Source organism: Lissotriton vulgaris, chromosome 3_1 (genome assembly GCF_964263255.1).
Source record: "Lissotriton vulgaris chromosome 3_1, aLisVul1.2, whole genome shotgun sequence".
Lineage (NCBI taxonomy): Eukaryota > Metazoa > Chordata > Amphibia > Caudata > Salamandridae > Lissotriton > Lissotriton vulgaris.
Window position 1 is genome coordinate 1138767393 of NC_141689.1, and position 14953 is coordinate 1138782345.

The 14953-nt window shown below is 49.4% G+C and overlaps 1 protein-coding gene across 1 annotated transcript in view; it reads left to right on the forward strand.

Moving 5' to 3' along the window:
* The window catches only part of LOC147727569 (E3 ISG15--protein ligase HERC5-like), a 479269-nt gene that overhangs the window by 435033 nt on the left and 29283 nt on the right, over positions 1-14953 (forward strand). Inside the window, exon 20 of the mRNA XM_086963137.1 lies at positions 10266-10336. Within this exon, the coding sequence (XP_086819263.1) occupies positions 10266-10336 (71 nt within the window). The remainder of the gene's footprint in view (positions 1-10265; positions 10337-14953) is intronic.

Below are 14953 nucleotides of genomic sequence, written 5' to 3' on the forward strand. Positions count from 1 at the left end.
ATGGTAGTCATGTTGCAATACACAGCCACCGATTTTTCTGGCAGCTTTTGTACTTGCACTGACCTCTGAATCAGGCTCTCAGTGTGGATCTTAGGTCAGGTGGCGGGTTCTTACACCTTCAGTGCTACACTCCAGAACGTGCTTTCCAGTGTCTACTGTACATTGCACACAGTAGAGTTTAAGCTATGAAGCATCCAAACTACTGCATACTATATTAATTAGGAGCTTTCTGGTCAACCCTTCCCAAAAGGCTTTTGCATACAGAGCATAGCCTTGTTCAATGCATAAGTGATATAAAGACATGACACAGTGATTGTAAATCCGGAACTGAGAAGAATAGGCAGAAGTCTATCACTGACATTTACAAAGAAAAACCTAGGGGGTTGTTTAGATGTTGGCAGGTGTTGGAGAGCGACTAAATTGGCAGCTGTCCCATAGGGTGAACAGGAATTCCACCAATATTTTGCAGATGTCCTGCATCTGCCAATCTCTAAACAACCCCCTTAGTCTTCACCATTGAGGGCACTTGAATGCAACATGGTGAGACTGTGGGCAGAGAGCATATAAGATTACCCACCTGAGTCAAAGGAGTGGATTGATGCCATTTTCACACACTGTCGCCAGCTTCCTCTGAGGTCAGTCCCAACTTCCGCAAACTCAAGTTCTGATTTCAGGGTAAATCCGCAGCCACCTTATATCTATCCACAAAGTCAAGAAATAACTTAGCTGCCTCATTTCAAGACACTGATCGGTAATCAACAGATGTGAGCTCTCAATCTAAATCTTAGCTGATGTGCAGAAGGTGCTCTTATTTTAAATGTTTGTAACTGCTTATCAATGGCTCAAGGGTGTTGTTCATTTGAATTATGAAAGTTTGGATGTTTGTTGGGTTTCTTATAGATCATAGTGTAGTTTATGATAGTTACCTTAATTTATGAGTGCATACAGGAGCATGATATACATTTCATTCATTCTGCTTGGTCATAACATGCTCTTCAAACTACGTTTGGAAAAATCTAAATGTATCCATTGTGATGCATACTGCTTTCCTGGTATGCTGAACAGTTCCCCAAAATGTCCATAGGAAAATTAGACAACCTGCAATATACTGGGGATTAAGGAGGGACAGACAGACAAAAAGGTGATGGGAGATGAATGCATGCAATTTGTATAACAGCTGCCAATCATTCAGGGTAGTGTCCTAACCCATTGTTTATTTTTCCCATCATGCCATCTCAGTTTGGACGCAGTCATATGCAAATTAGTCTTGACTCAACAACAATAGGAACTGCCAGGCCAGGTCCGGCCTAAACTGAAACACAAGCAAACCAATGCCACTTTCACACTTAGGGCTCATCAGTCTGGTATAGATTGGTTCCAGCGGCACAGTGAGCATGGGGCCCACGTCTGGGCATACCCTTGCCACTGGTGGCAGCATATCAAACACACAGAAGATGATGGGAGGGATGCTTGCAATTTTTTCTGACCAATGGCAGTTACTCGGGGTAAGGCCTCTTTTTGTTTGGTCACCCCGAAGTTTTTCAACTGATGCTGCTGGTTTTCCAACTCTGAGAGTGCACTGAGGCCTGCTAACCAGACCTCAGTGCGAGTACCCTGACCCTAAAGTGTATTTCCAATTGGCTGTACCCAATTGGAAATGGCTAACTCTAGCTAGCTTATATTCACAAATATTATTTGTGAATATAAGCTACCATGCTAAGACTCTCCCCTGTATGTTTGTATTGTCATACATGTTGTATGACCAGTTATGCTTTAAGAGGGAATCCCTATCGCACACATAGAGCACCTCAGCGAGTGCTTCACATTTTTCAAATTACACACTAAATTAAGATTGCACCTTCACTTATTTATTGGTCCTGAGGAAAGCCAGTTTTAATCATAAAGGCCTGGCTGAAACATGTAGACCACACCTGGATGCAGGAGGCCCTAATTGATACTCCTACCACATCCACCAGCCTTTTTTAATGCTAACGGAGGCCCAGTTATTAAAGTTTAATTTACCCTCGGTACTGGGACCACTGTATAGCTTTTAACTCTCACTTCCACGCCACTACACTGCACACTCAGTAACATACCTGCTCAGCTGTATCCAGCCGTTGAAGCACACCCGGGACATGTTCGGTGTCACTGGGTGAGCCCGATGATGAAGCATGCCACCAACTAGGTTGGTGGGTGAGGGCTTCATGAACAAACAGAATGTTTTGTACCTTGCCATTTAGTTTTGAGTCAAACGAAAAACTTCACAAATAGGCTTGTCCTTATTGAATAAACATATAAACCCTGGGGATACGGACTAGCTACCTAGTCCTCTCTCTCTCCTTTGATAACGACAGAGTTCAACATATGACACAGGCAGGACCAGTACTTTGCATGTCTTGACAGTTAAACATGCAAAACTACTGTTTTTACTGATGAAAGACTTGGTCGCCCAACTGAGGAGAAAAGGGTTACACGCTGGCCCCTTAGCTGTGCTAACTCCTGAATGGGGCAACTAAAGCAGGCCCTCTAAGGTATCAAACAACCCCATCTCCAACACCAACGACGTCCCACCCTCGCAAGACCTGTGCGACTCGCTGGCCACCTTCTTCCACCGCAAGATCACAGACATCCACGACAGTTTCAACGCCACGACCACCCCGTCAACCACTGAGACCTCCAACACCATGACCACCATCCGCACCAACCGCCTGCTCTACTGGACCAACATCAACGACAATGACACCATCAAGATCATGAACACCATCCACTCCGGATCTCCGTCAGATCCATGCCCACACCACATCTTCAACAAAGCCAGCACATCCATCGCACCCCATCTCCGGAAAGTCATCAACACCTCCTTCGAGACAGCAACCTTCCCGGAGAGCTGGAAGTACGCTGAGATCAACGCCTTACTCAAGACACCCAAGGCGGACCCCAAGGACCTCAAGAACGTCCGGCCCATCTCCCAGCTTCTGTTCCCATCAAAGGTCATTGAGAAGACCGTCAACGAACAACTGACCCGCTACCTCGAGGAGAACAACATCCTGGACCCTTCCCAGTCCGGGTTCTGCAGTAACCACAGCACCAAGACTGCCCTCATCGCCGCTACCGATGACATCAAGTCCCTGCTGGACAACGGAGAAACGGCGGCCCTCATCCTCCTAGACCTGTCAGCCGCCTTCGACACGGTCTGTCACCACACATTACGAACACTCCTCCACAGCACTGGGATCCAAGAGAAGGCCCTGGACTGGACCACCTCCTTCCTCTCCGGCAGAACACAGAGCGTCCGCATTCTCCCCCTCCGCTCCGAAGCCACAGAGATCATCTGCAGCGTACCCCAGGGCTCATCCCTCAGGCCAACTCTGTTTAACATCTACATGACCCCGCTCGCCCAAGTGGCCCGTCAGCACGACCTCAACATCCTCTCCTACGCTGATGACACCCAGCTGATACACTCCCTCACCAAGGCCCCCTCACCGCCAAAACCAACCTTCACGACGGAATGAAGGCCGTTGCTGAATGGATGAGGAACAGCCGACTGAAGCTGATCTCTGACAAGATGGAGGTCCTCATCCTCAGATCCAACCCTTCGGCCTGGGACGACTCCTGGTGCCCGACCGCACTGGGAACCGCTCCAACACCCACCGACCACGCACGCAACCTAGGGGTCATCCTCGACTCCACCCTCTCCATGACTAAACAGGTCAACGCTGTCTACTCCACCTGCTTCAACACCCTCCGCAATGCTCCGTAGGATCTACAAGTGGATCCCCACTGAAACGAGAAGAACAGTCACCCAGGCCCTTGTCAGCAGCAGGTTGGACTATGGAAATGCCCTCTACGCAGGAGCCTCGGCCAACCTCCTGAGACGGCTCCAACGCATCCAGAACGCCTCTGCACGCCTGATCTTCGACATCCCTCGCCGCAGCCACATCACCCAACCTGAGAGACCTGCGCTGGCTCCCGGGCAACAATAGGATAACCTTCAAGCTCCTCACACACGCACACAAGGCACTCCACAACACCGGACCAACGTATGGGATGTTAGGGACTACTCCTTTTTCTCAGCACTCCATGCTCTACATGTTAGAATTGACTCGGTACTGTGCAGCGGATCCCTGGCCCCATTGGTCTCCCACACGGAGTATCTGGCCAGAACCATCTCGGATCACAATCCTCTGCTGGTGCATGTTCAATGGCAGCGGGCGCGTTCCGCGATTCCAACATGGTGGCTTCGGCCCGACACCCTGGAGGACTCGGTGTTCGGTGAAGCAGTCCAACGGGGCATTGATCAGTATTTTAGTGAGAATGAGGGTACAGCTACGTGTAGGTCCACTGAATGGGACGCGATGAAAGTGGTGGTGAGAGGAGTATGCTTGGGTAGGTTTTCGAATGCACGAATGTCGGTGTTGAATGCGCTTGCCAGTGCGGAAGAGAAACTGAGGGAACTGGAGCGGCGTAGGCCGGACCAACCGGAATTGCAGGCCCGGTTGCTGGAGGCCAAGGAGGTGGTGGCCACCGAAACAGAACGGTTACGGAGCTATGACTACAGACAATATGTCATTAGAGCGCATGCTGAAAGGGATAAGGTGGGTACGCTCCTGGCTAGGCTCGCTAATCCTGAACTCAGAGGCTGCCCGGTCTTGAGCATCAAAAATGTACTAGGGGAGACGGTATATTTCCAAACGGCGGTGCTGGAGTGCTTTCGGGCCTACTATGCGGAGTTGTACGAGAGTCAGTTAGGAGTGGAGGCGTGCGAAATCGCGGCATATCTGGAGACAATGCAGCTTCCGGTACTTGACGATGACGATGCAAAAGACTTAGGTGGTCCTATCACGCTGGCCGAGATCAGGGCGGCCATTAAGCATATGGCGAGGAATAAAACGCCCGGGGTAGATGGCCTACCCATAGAATTCTACCAGAAGTACGTTGATAGTTTGGCACCCAGACTACTGGTGGTGTATACGGAGGCTCACAGGTTGGGGGGTCTGCCCGGATCAATGAGGGAAGCACTGATAGTGCCGTTGCTAAAACCCGGTAGGGAAGCAAATGATGTGAGGTCTTACAGGCCATTGTCCATGCTGACGGTGGACTACAAGATATTAAGCCGGATCTTGGCCACCAGGTTGGCCCCACATATGACCGGCCTGGTGCACAGGGACCAGGCGGGGTTTATCCCCACGAGGAGCATGGCGTTAAATATTCGTCGCCTGGTTGGGATACTGGATGGTGCGGTGGATACGGACGGTACCCAGGCGGTGTTATCTGTAGACATTGAGAAAGCTTTGATAGTTTGGAATGGGTCTATCTGGATGAGATACTGGCGAGGTTCGGTATTGGTGAAGGGTTCCGCAGATGGACGAAGGTGCTGTATTCCTCGGCAACGGCGCGCGTACGCCTGGGCAACCTGGTGTCTGCGGCTTATCCAGTTGGTAGGGGGACGAGACAGGGGTGCTCCCTTTCCCCTCTTCTGTTCGCACTGGCGATGGAACCCTTGGCGGTGAGTGCCAGGTCGGGAGACATGTATGCAGGGATTGCAAGAGGGGGGCAGCTGCACTACATTTCACTGTATGCGGACGATCTGTTATTGTATATGGAGGACACGGAACGGGCTCTGGAAGGGGCGATGGAAATGCTGTCTGAGTTTGGCCGGTTGTCGGGCCTCAGGGTTAACTGGGCGAAGACCTGTGTCTTTCCGCTTAGAGCGGACGCGCCCTGCCCCGCCCATGATGTAGGGGTGGTCTGGGAGCCATCTTGCTTTACTTATCTGGGAGTCCGTATCTACCACGAGGCTGCGGACCTATTAGAGGGCAATGTTGGACGGGGTGTACGGGCGCTGAGAGGTTGTATGTCCTTCTGGGCATCCCTCCCCCTGACGGTGTTAGGTAGGATTGCTCTGTTGAAGATGGTGGCGCTTCCACGGCTCTTGTACTATTTTCGAACGTTGCCCATTTGGATTCTTCAGAGGATCTTTAGGGACTTACGGACGATGATCATTGACTTCCTTTGGGGGCACGGCCGCCGTAGAGTGGCGCTGAACACGTTGCTTCGCCCCAAGCTTGAGGGGGGGGATGGCCGTCCCTGACTTTGAGTTGTATTATTTGGCAGCGCTGCTTCAGGTTCTTACGCAGCATGTGGCTAGGGTGTTCAGAGGGCCGGAGTGCGACCGAGAGCGGGGGATACAACGCCATGTCCTGGCCTATATCATTATGCAGCAGAAACTGGAGTTACGAGGCCTCACTATGGAGGAGCGGACGCTCAGGTTATGCTGGCAGAGGAGTCTGAGGAGGGCGAGGGTGACCCGACCGTATGCCCCGGGGATACCGATAGGCATGCTGACGGCGCTGCCGCATGGGGGCGACTGGTCCCCATTATTAGAGTGGGAGGAGTTGGGGCTGCAAGTGGTAGAGGACCTGTATATTGATGGGACCTTGGTGCCCTTCAGGGCGCTACAGGAACAGTTTGGGCTGCCGGAGGGGAGCTTTCTCTTGCATGCAGCCGTGGTGGCGGCCATTCAAAAGCATTGGAGAGGGGGGCTCATCGAACCGGACACGACTATGGCTTGCCAGTATGTAGTGATGGCCGCCGGCACCTTTAAAGCGGTGACCTGCCTCCATAATAAGATGTTGCATGAGGGGCTGGAACCGCTCCTGGGTCTGAAAGCGAAATGGGAGGTGAGCGTAGGCAGGCCCATTCCGGACACGGTGTGGGACCATATTCTTAAGCACGCGTGGAAGGGCACGAGGAATGCGCGCTTCCAGCAGGTGCATTTTTTTGTGTTACAGAGGGCCTACTTGACTCCGGAGAAGATCAAACGGTACTTCCAGGTACAGGAGGCACGGTGCCCGAGGTGCTTGGCGTTGGAAGTGGATATGGATCACCTGTTCTGGGGCTGCCCGAAACTGGAGGCTTACTGGGCGGAGGTAGGGGACCTCCTCAATGCAGTTACCGACAGGGAGGTGGAGTTTGACATGGCGGCGTGCTTGTTGCTCTGGTTCCCACACACAAAAAATACTAAGGTGACCAGTAAATTTATTGACCTAGGGCTGATACTGGCGCAGAGAGAGATTACCTGGCACTGGAAGTCTAGGGAGGGCCCGTCTGTGAGGAGGTGGACGAATGACTTGCTGAGGTGGTCCGAATGCGAGAGTGTGCTCCGTATGAGGCAGGCTGTCAAGCTCGACAACGAAAAGAGCCTGGAATCAGTGCGTGCATGGGAATTGATAGTACAGGCTATGCGTGACTCCTTGGTGGATGATGAGGACTGAATGGATAGGACATGAGGACACTGCGAGACTTACGAGTACGGAGGGATAGGACATGAGGACACTGCGAGACTTACGAGTACGGAGTTATAAGCGGATCTGTAGAGGGCCCCATGCAAGAGTCAGGAACATGGAACACACCATTAGCGGTTGCTGGGGGGGAGGGATCAGGGGTTGTTTATGGGGCTGTTGAGGGGTGGGTTGGGAGCCGGGATCCAGATCGGGTACGGTGGCAATTCCGGAACTGGGATTGTCTGATGGGTCTGTGGAGCGTGGGTAGATAGCGGAGCTGAGGCAGGGGCACATGGAACGGACACGATAAGGCCCTCGCAGGACTGGGGGATGGGATTGCAGTATCGCCAGGGCACCGGGATGTTAGACTATGATGGCTGGTGTTGGGGACGGGTTAGGGGTTGGGGGGGTAAAATGCAGATACATAAAGAGATTTCGACCATTGTCCCTCAGGGACGCTCACCATGATGTCTTGCTAACAACTGGGACACTGTGCCGCCCGGCCTCCGGGATGCGGGCTGAATGGCTGTGTATGACTTAAGCTCCTCCAATTGATGCGGGGGGACACCATGAGTGTGCTGGTTGAGCTATTGTATGCAATGGTTTCTAATTCTGCAATAAAAACAAATTAAAAAAAAAAAAAAAAAAAAACACCGGACCAACGTACCTCAACAGACGACTCAGCTTCTACACCCCCACCCGCCAGCTCCGCCCAGCCGACCTTACCCCCGCTACAGTCCCCCGCTTCCGAAGAGTGACCTCAGGTGGCAAATCGTTCTCCCACCTAGCCGCCAAGACCTGGAACACCCTCCCCATCCACCTACGGCAGACCCAAGACCTTCTGACCTTCAGAAAACTCCTCAAGACCTAGTTTTTCGAGCAGTAGCAGCATTTCCCCACCCCTGCGCCTTGAGACCCTCACGGGTGAGTAGTGCACTTTACAAATGATATGATTGATTGATTGATTGAACTCATTACATTAAGCCTGACTTGACATAAAAGTCAAAATTAATGTAACTTGTTACAGTGTGAAGCTTTAGCAAAGTTGCCACGTTGTCGCCTGAAAACTACTGTGCCTCCCTTGGCAGTCATGGAGCCTGATCCATGACACAGCTTTCTGCCCTCCTGGAGAGACGTGCCAGAGGCTCTCAGGAAAAAGAACAATGAGGCATTGCACACAGAGGAGATGTGCTCTCCCTCCTGCAGGTAGATACTTGGGTGTTAGCCCCAACAGTCAGGCTTCAAAGCTGAAGCTGCCTTTGAATGGCAGATGTGTAACACCAAGGGGCAGGCTGCATTATTGTTGAGGTAGGGATGCTGGCATGGGAAGCAGAAAGGGGAAACCAGTATCCCCCGGGGCGTGTCGTCTGGAGGTAGCCACACCCTGAGGGTGGGCTAGTGAGGTCAGAACACAGAGAGATGGGTCTCGCCATCTTGGGAGTGTGCTGAATGGTGCATCCTGGGGAAGCCAGATGCCACATTACACAGGAAGTGGTCACCAGTTGGAAGGGAACCTAGTGCCCATAAGTTACCAACCGCATCCTGCGCTGAGGGCACTTTCCGAGCCTAAAAAGATCACCCCTGGCACCCAGACCTCAAATCTCAACTGACTTGGAAGGAGGACCAAAGAAGGACTACCCTGCTGCAGAAGGACCAGCAAAGAGAGGCTGCATCTCAATCTGCACCTGTAGCTAATGAAGAAAGGGACTGCGCCTGACAGTCCTGCTCAAGGGGCAGCCGGCTCCAGAGCCCAGTCAAGCCACGAGAACCCCAAGGGCCTGCCGACTGACCTCATGTTCTCATTACAGGGACACAACAGCTGAAGAAGCCAGCTGGGGCAAGTTGGTAGCCAAAAGTCTTCAACTAGCAACCACCACCACCAGGGAGGACTTGATGTACAGGGTTAACTTTCCCAAGGCTTCTTCGTGGCTGAGTTAAATTGCTTTGATTTATTATTGCCTGCAAAATCTAAATCTACTGAACCCTCAGATGGATCTTTTTTGTGCTAGTGTTAAAATTCTTATAAACATAAAGTCTATTTTTATAAATTGGTGTCTGAATTCTTGAGTGTTATGTTGATTTCTTCTTGAATTGTTTTGGTGCTGTTTAAATGCTTAACACTTTTTCCTCTTTGTAAGCCTTGTTGCTCAGTGTCACAGCTACCCAGGGTCAGTTTATTACATGGTGAGGTCGCAAAGCCACACCAATTATTACACCCCATCTCCTCACAAGATGCTTGTTTTCTGGTCCAAAGAGGACCTAGCAGTTCGGGCTGGACTATTCCTATTGGATCTGGCTCAAGACTGATTTGCATATAACAGTGTCCAGTCTGAGGTGCCATGGTTGGAAAAAGAGCAATGGGTTGAACTGCTACCCGGAGCAAATCTCAGTGGTTAGAATTATTGCAAGCAACCTCCTATCATCTCTTGTGTATTTGATGTGATGCCCCAAGTGTCGAAGGGTATGCCCAGACATGGGTCCCTTACTCTGTGCCACTGGAATCAAGCTACACCCGACTGAAGAACCCCAACCAGGGTGAAACAGGTCTTGGGATGCTTGTGTTCTGGTTCAGAGAGGACTTGACTTGGCAGTTTGGCATGATAAGCAAAAGAACAGTGGAATGGAATGTTACCCTGAGCGATTGCCAATGGTTAGACTTATTGCAAGCATTCCTCCCTTCACCTTTTGCATGCTTGAATAAGGTGGTTCTACACGTGCTGCAAAATATAGCTTAGCTTGTAGGCCATGTGACCACTGCTACCAGGTCGTTGCCCCTTGTAAGTGTCCATCTAGACTATCTCTCTGAAAGCGCATGTCCTGATCCGGGCATCTGCTCCATCTGTAACTTCTTATGGATGACCTCTTAGCTCAGTGTGTGTGCCTATTCTCTACTTGCTGTCACTTTGGGCATTGATATATGGTATCTTTCTAACATTTCTGTTACATTTTATAGTACTTAATTTGACAAATTGATTGTTTCAGGCAACCTGGGACAGCCACACTGTGGATTTAATTCCCAATGGAAGTGACATCTCAGTGGATAATTCTAACAAGTGGGTATACCTTTAAACCTTTGTAGCGTTTATTGTTATCCTTTTTAAAACTGTGTCTAAAGTGCACTTACTCCAGATTTGTAGATTGTGCTCCTGCTACAGAACTGATACAGGTAAAATAAGCAGATCAAAATGTCCTATCATCTGAATATCCATTAGCAAGTGCACTGAAAATCATTTGTCAAGATAGCATTAGAAATGTTTTACACTTTTTAACTAGGAGATTGAAATGGTCTCAAATAAACTATGGTCCAGATTTACTAAATGGGAAATAAAAGATTCCCTTGGATCAAACTGACCAACAATCACCTTTCATACTGTCCATTCAATATCTCGCCCACACTGATACCACAGCAAAGGCTCCCCACAGTTATGAAGACCAACACACTGCAACAAGGACTTACACGTTTATGAAGAGATATACACATTTACTTGTTAAATAAAATGAGATTAAAAACATTATCATAAAAATGACATTAATGATCTATAGTCTTAAATTTAAAAGAAATGTCCAGATTTACTAAGGACTTGCATCACCATTGCATCACACAAGACAATGCAAGCACTTAAGTGAGATTTACTATGGCACGCAGAGCCACCTTATGTGCACCTTAAAAAACATGTAGTAACAAAAGGCAGCACGAGTCACAGCCTTGCATTACTCTGCTCTAGGGAGACATTTCATTGGTGGAGTGTGGGTGATCCCATGAATTCCTGCAAGGTTTTTGGTGCACAGCTAGATTTACTAACGCTAGTAAACCTTGGAATGCGTCAAAATGCTACACCTTCCCAGGCGATAGGTTTATTTCTCCTCTTTCTACTTGTACTGCATTCTGCAGCACACATTGAGAGATGGTAATGGCCACAGAGGACTGTTTTTGTACAGGAAGGTGTCCCTTCCTGCACAAAAGCTATCCTGCCTTTAGAGCCTGCTCAGAGAGAGAGCAGAATTGCGCCCTATGTATGTCAATATGGTACATTTCTAATCTCTCTCCGTTTTATACAGCGTATCAAGTTGTCTTGTGTTGGTGTGCGTTACCTTGCATTGCTCCAATATGCAGTTATTTATGCACTTTATCCACCATGTATAGTGTAATCTTTCAAAGAGGAATCAATTTCCAGAGGGATGGTGCAATATACTGCAGGCTGCTGTGGATTGGCTTAGGTGTTTATTCCAGAAAGTCTGCTGTCTACTAGCTGGAGAAATGTGGCCTAGTTCATTCCTTCACCGCGTATTTTTGTGGATTATTTTACAACTACATGTCATTAGTAGGGTCTTCAGAATCATGATGCTTGATTTCACTGCGAGTCCAACATAATTAAGTTGTTTTGTGCTGCTTTTAATTGGTGTCACTGGATAAGGGATAACATCAGCATACACCATATGATGACAGTATGTTACTTAATATAATCGCGTCTCAGTGATGCTTTACTGTTTCTTATAAACAATTTGGCCTGATCCAACCAGGCTCCGGTGAAGTGGTGAATAAAGGGAGGAACGCTAATTGACAGTCGTGCGTCATGATCTGAATGTTTTTAAAATATAGAAGTCTGACCAATGCATCAGCTGTGCGCCCAGTTGCATGACGCAATGGCGACACAACTGCTTGATAAATATGCCCTTTTATTTAAAGTTTTACATGAACACAACAACCATAAGTGTGCACTCAGTAGCCAGCAAAGGAATTGTGTATATATATATAATACAGTGGTAATGGTTCAAGACATCGGCCCATCCACAGTACCCCTCACTCCCAACTTTGTAATAAGGCGATATGTATGTAATGTATAGGCATTTATATAGCGCACTACTTACCCGGAGGGTCCCAAGGCGCTTCGACCGCTGCGAAACCCTTCCTGGCTTCCCTGAGGGATGGTCCCTTAATGGGTATCTCCAGGGTGAGACCAGGCATCCCCGGCGGTCTGGTGGGGCCGTTAGTGAAGATGAGGCAAGCTAATGCCCAGAGTTGCCGAGTGTGATCGCTGATCAGAGTGGGCACCGAGGCGAGAGAATTATCGAGTCCGCTGACCCTGGTCCAGAAACATGCCGCGCCGGGAATCGAACCCTGGTCCCGGGCCGTCCTCTGCTCTCGGGTCTGCCGCCTCTAACCACACATTTTAAACATTTACTCACCCTCAGAATTCGCAGAATTCCCCCTGCGGTGGCGCTTTGTGAACCTGTCTGGAGGCCATCACCCATTGAATCATGACAGAGCTCCCTCCAAAGCCTCAAGTCTTCCTCAAATTTCTGATCTCTGCAATACCTCTTCATATGCACCTCCTCAGCTAGTGTTCATTCACGCACATCCCAAATCCATGCTCAGATCTCTGGAGCCCGAGCCCCATCTATACAATTGCAACTCTGCGCCTTGCCAGCACCAACAATAATTGCGACAGCCTGTACACCATCTTGCTTTGTGTTTTGCTTTTGCGTATCAATCCTAAGAGGCAGTGTTTAGGCGTTAATAGGACTCTACTATTCACATGACCCCTTATCCACTTGCTACCTCCGACCAGAAGTTGCTGACCGCAGGAATTTCCTATGCCAAATGTAAGAAATTGGCCCCTTCTTTATGACACCTAGGACAGGAATTTGGCCTGTTGGGAGCCATGCGATGTATCCTTTCAGGAGACATATGTGTGTGTGATGTACACATTTATAGTATATTAATCGGAAGAGAGCATTGCAAGAGATTTTGTGTGTGAGCACACCTATCACCTACCAATCCTTATCTTCCAGTGGCTCCTCCAGGTCCGCCTTCCAAGCTGCGAATGGGGGAGCACTGGCATCTGCCCTCATTGCCCTGTACAACAATGATATGATTAGGTTGCCTGACCCGCACATAAGTATGATATCTTGTGTCTCTTTAAGCTGGGGTATCAAAGGATACGCGGCCATATTTCTTTAAATATGTTAGCTAAGGCAGCTTACTGCAGATATTGTCCTTGCCCCAGTCCAAAAACGCTACAGGTCTGTTCAAGTGTGATAAAGCTGTTGCCCGGGTATAGATCCTCGAGTGAGTTGCACCCGCCCTCCTGCCATGTCCGAAATTACATGTTAGCCATCACTCTACGGACCGACGCCAGATCCCACACTGACAATTCCCGAAGAAATGGGGCGTATCTCAGGAATCGATCCACAAATGTCTGCCACATGCACGCTGTCTGCCTAGCCACATCCGGAGCTGCATCAGAGACGCCCGTGCCCACCATGAATAAGGGTGGCAAGTCAGTGGCTCGTACTCTATCCAGAAGGAGCTGTTTCTCCCAATTGTCCCCCTCGACAAACCACCTAGCCATGTGCTGCATCTGAGCGGCGTAGTAGTAGAGCTCCATACTGGGAGCCTCAAGTCCACCCCCTTCATATGTACGATTTAGTGTAACAAGCACAACTCTGCTGCGCCATCCTGTCAGTAGAGGTCTATCAGTATGGAGTCCAGAGCCCTAAATATTCATCTGGGTATGGGGCACAATGTGTTTTGCAGCATATAGAGGCAAACAGGGGAGTATCACAATTTTAGCTATCACTAATCTTCCCATCAAGGAAAGTGGAAGAGTGTTCCAAAAGCCAACTACCCTTTTAATGCATCCGCAAAAACAACAATTGATGGACAGAATGCAGAACAATATCATACATTCACCCCAGTACAGAGATCTGGGCCTACATCCATCGTTTTTTTGCACTTCACACCACCCCAGTTCAGACATGGCCATATGCAAATCAGCCCCTTTTGTACCCCTTTAATTCATCCAGAATTTTATAAATATTAAGCTGTAATATTTGGGAATTCTCACCCACCACGTGTATGCCCCGGTACCTAAAGTGCCCAATCTCCAATCTCAAGCCCAGCTAGGGGAGAGACTCCGCACAGCTGGCAGCCAAACGAACCAGTGGGAATACCAGAGATTTTGACCTATTTAGGCGCAACCCAGAGCATCCGCCGAACTCCTCCAGTACCCGCAGCAGCCTTTGGATCGCTTCCTGAGGCGAGGAAGACATAGAATAATGTGTCATCCACATACAGCAATATAACCTGAGATGTCACACCAACACTGATACCTGCAGGCCAGATGCCTATGCACCCAGATCGCCTGGGGCTCTATTGCCAGGGCAAACAGTAGCGGGGAAAGCAGGCAGCCCTGTCGCGTCCCCCTCTCCAGCCTCGACTCGCTTGGCCTGCTGTGTCCCACCGGGACTCTAGCGCTGGGTGCAGTATACAGGATCTGCACCCATCATCTAAAACGCGGGCCAACTCCGGCTATCCTAAGCAACCCCCAATCCACAGAGTCAAAGGCCTTTTCCAGAACTATAGAAACTGGGTCTCTTTGTCATACTTTGTGCAGGATATGGGACAACTACCGGATATTCATGCCTGTGTTATTGGTTGGTATGAACCCACATTGATCCTCATGTACCAAATGAGTCTTATGAGGGACTGGTCTGGAAGCAAGGGCTTTGCATAAGATTTTGACATCAGAGTTTGTCATTGCAAGTGGTGGATATGTTGAGGGGTCTTGATTGTTCCCTTCTGGCTTAAGGAGCATAAAGATTTCTTGTTTACACATTGAGGGGGGTAGTTACTTTCAGAAGAGGTTGTACACACTGATACAAGTAGC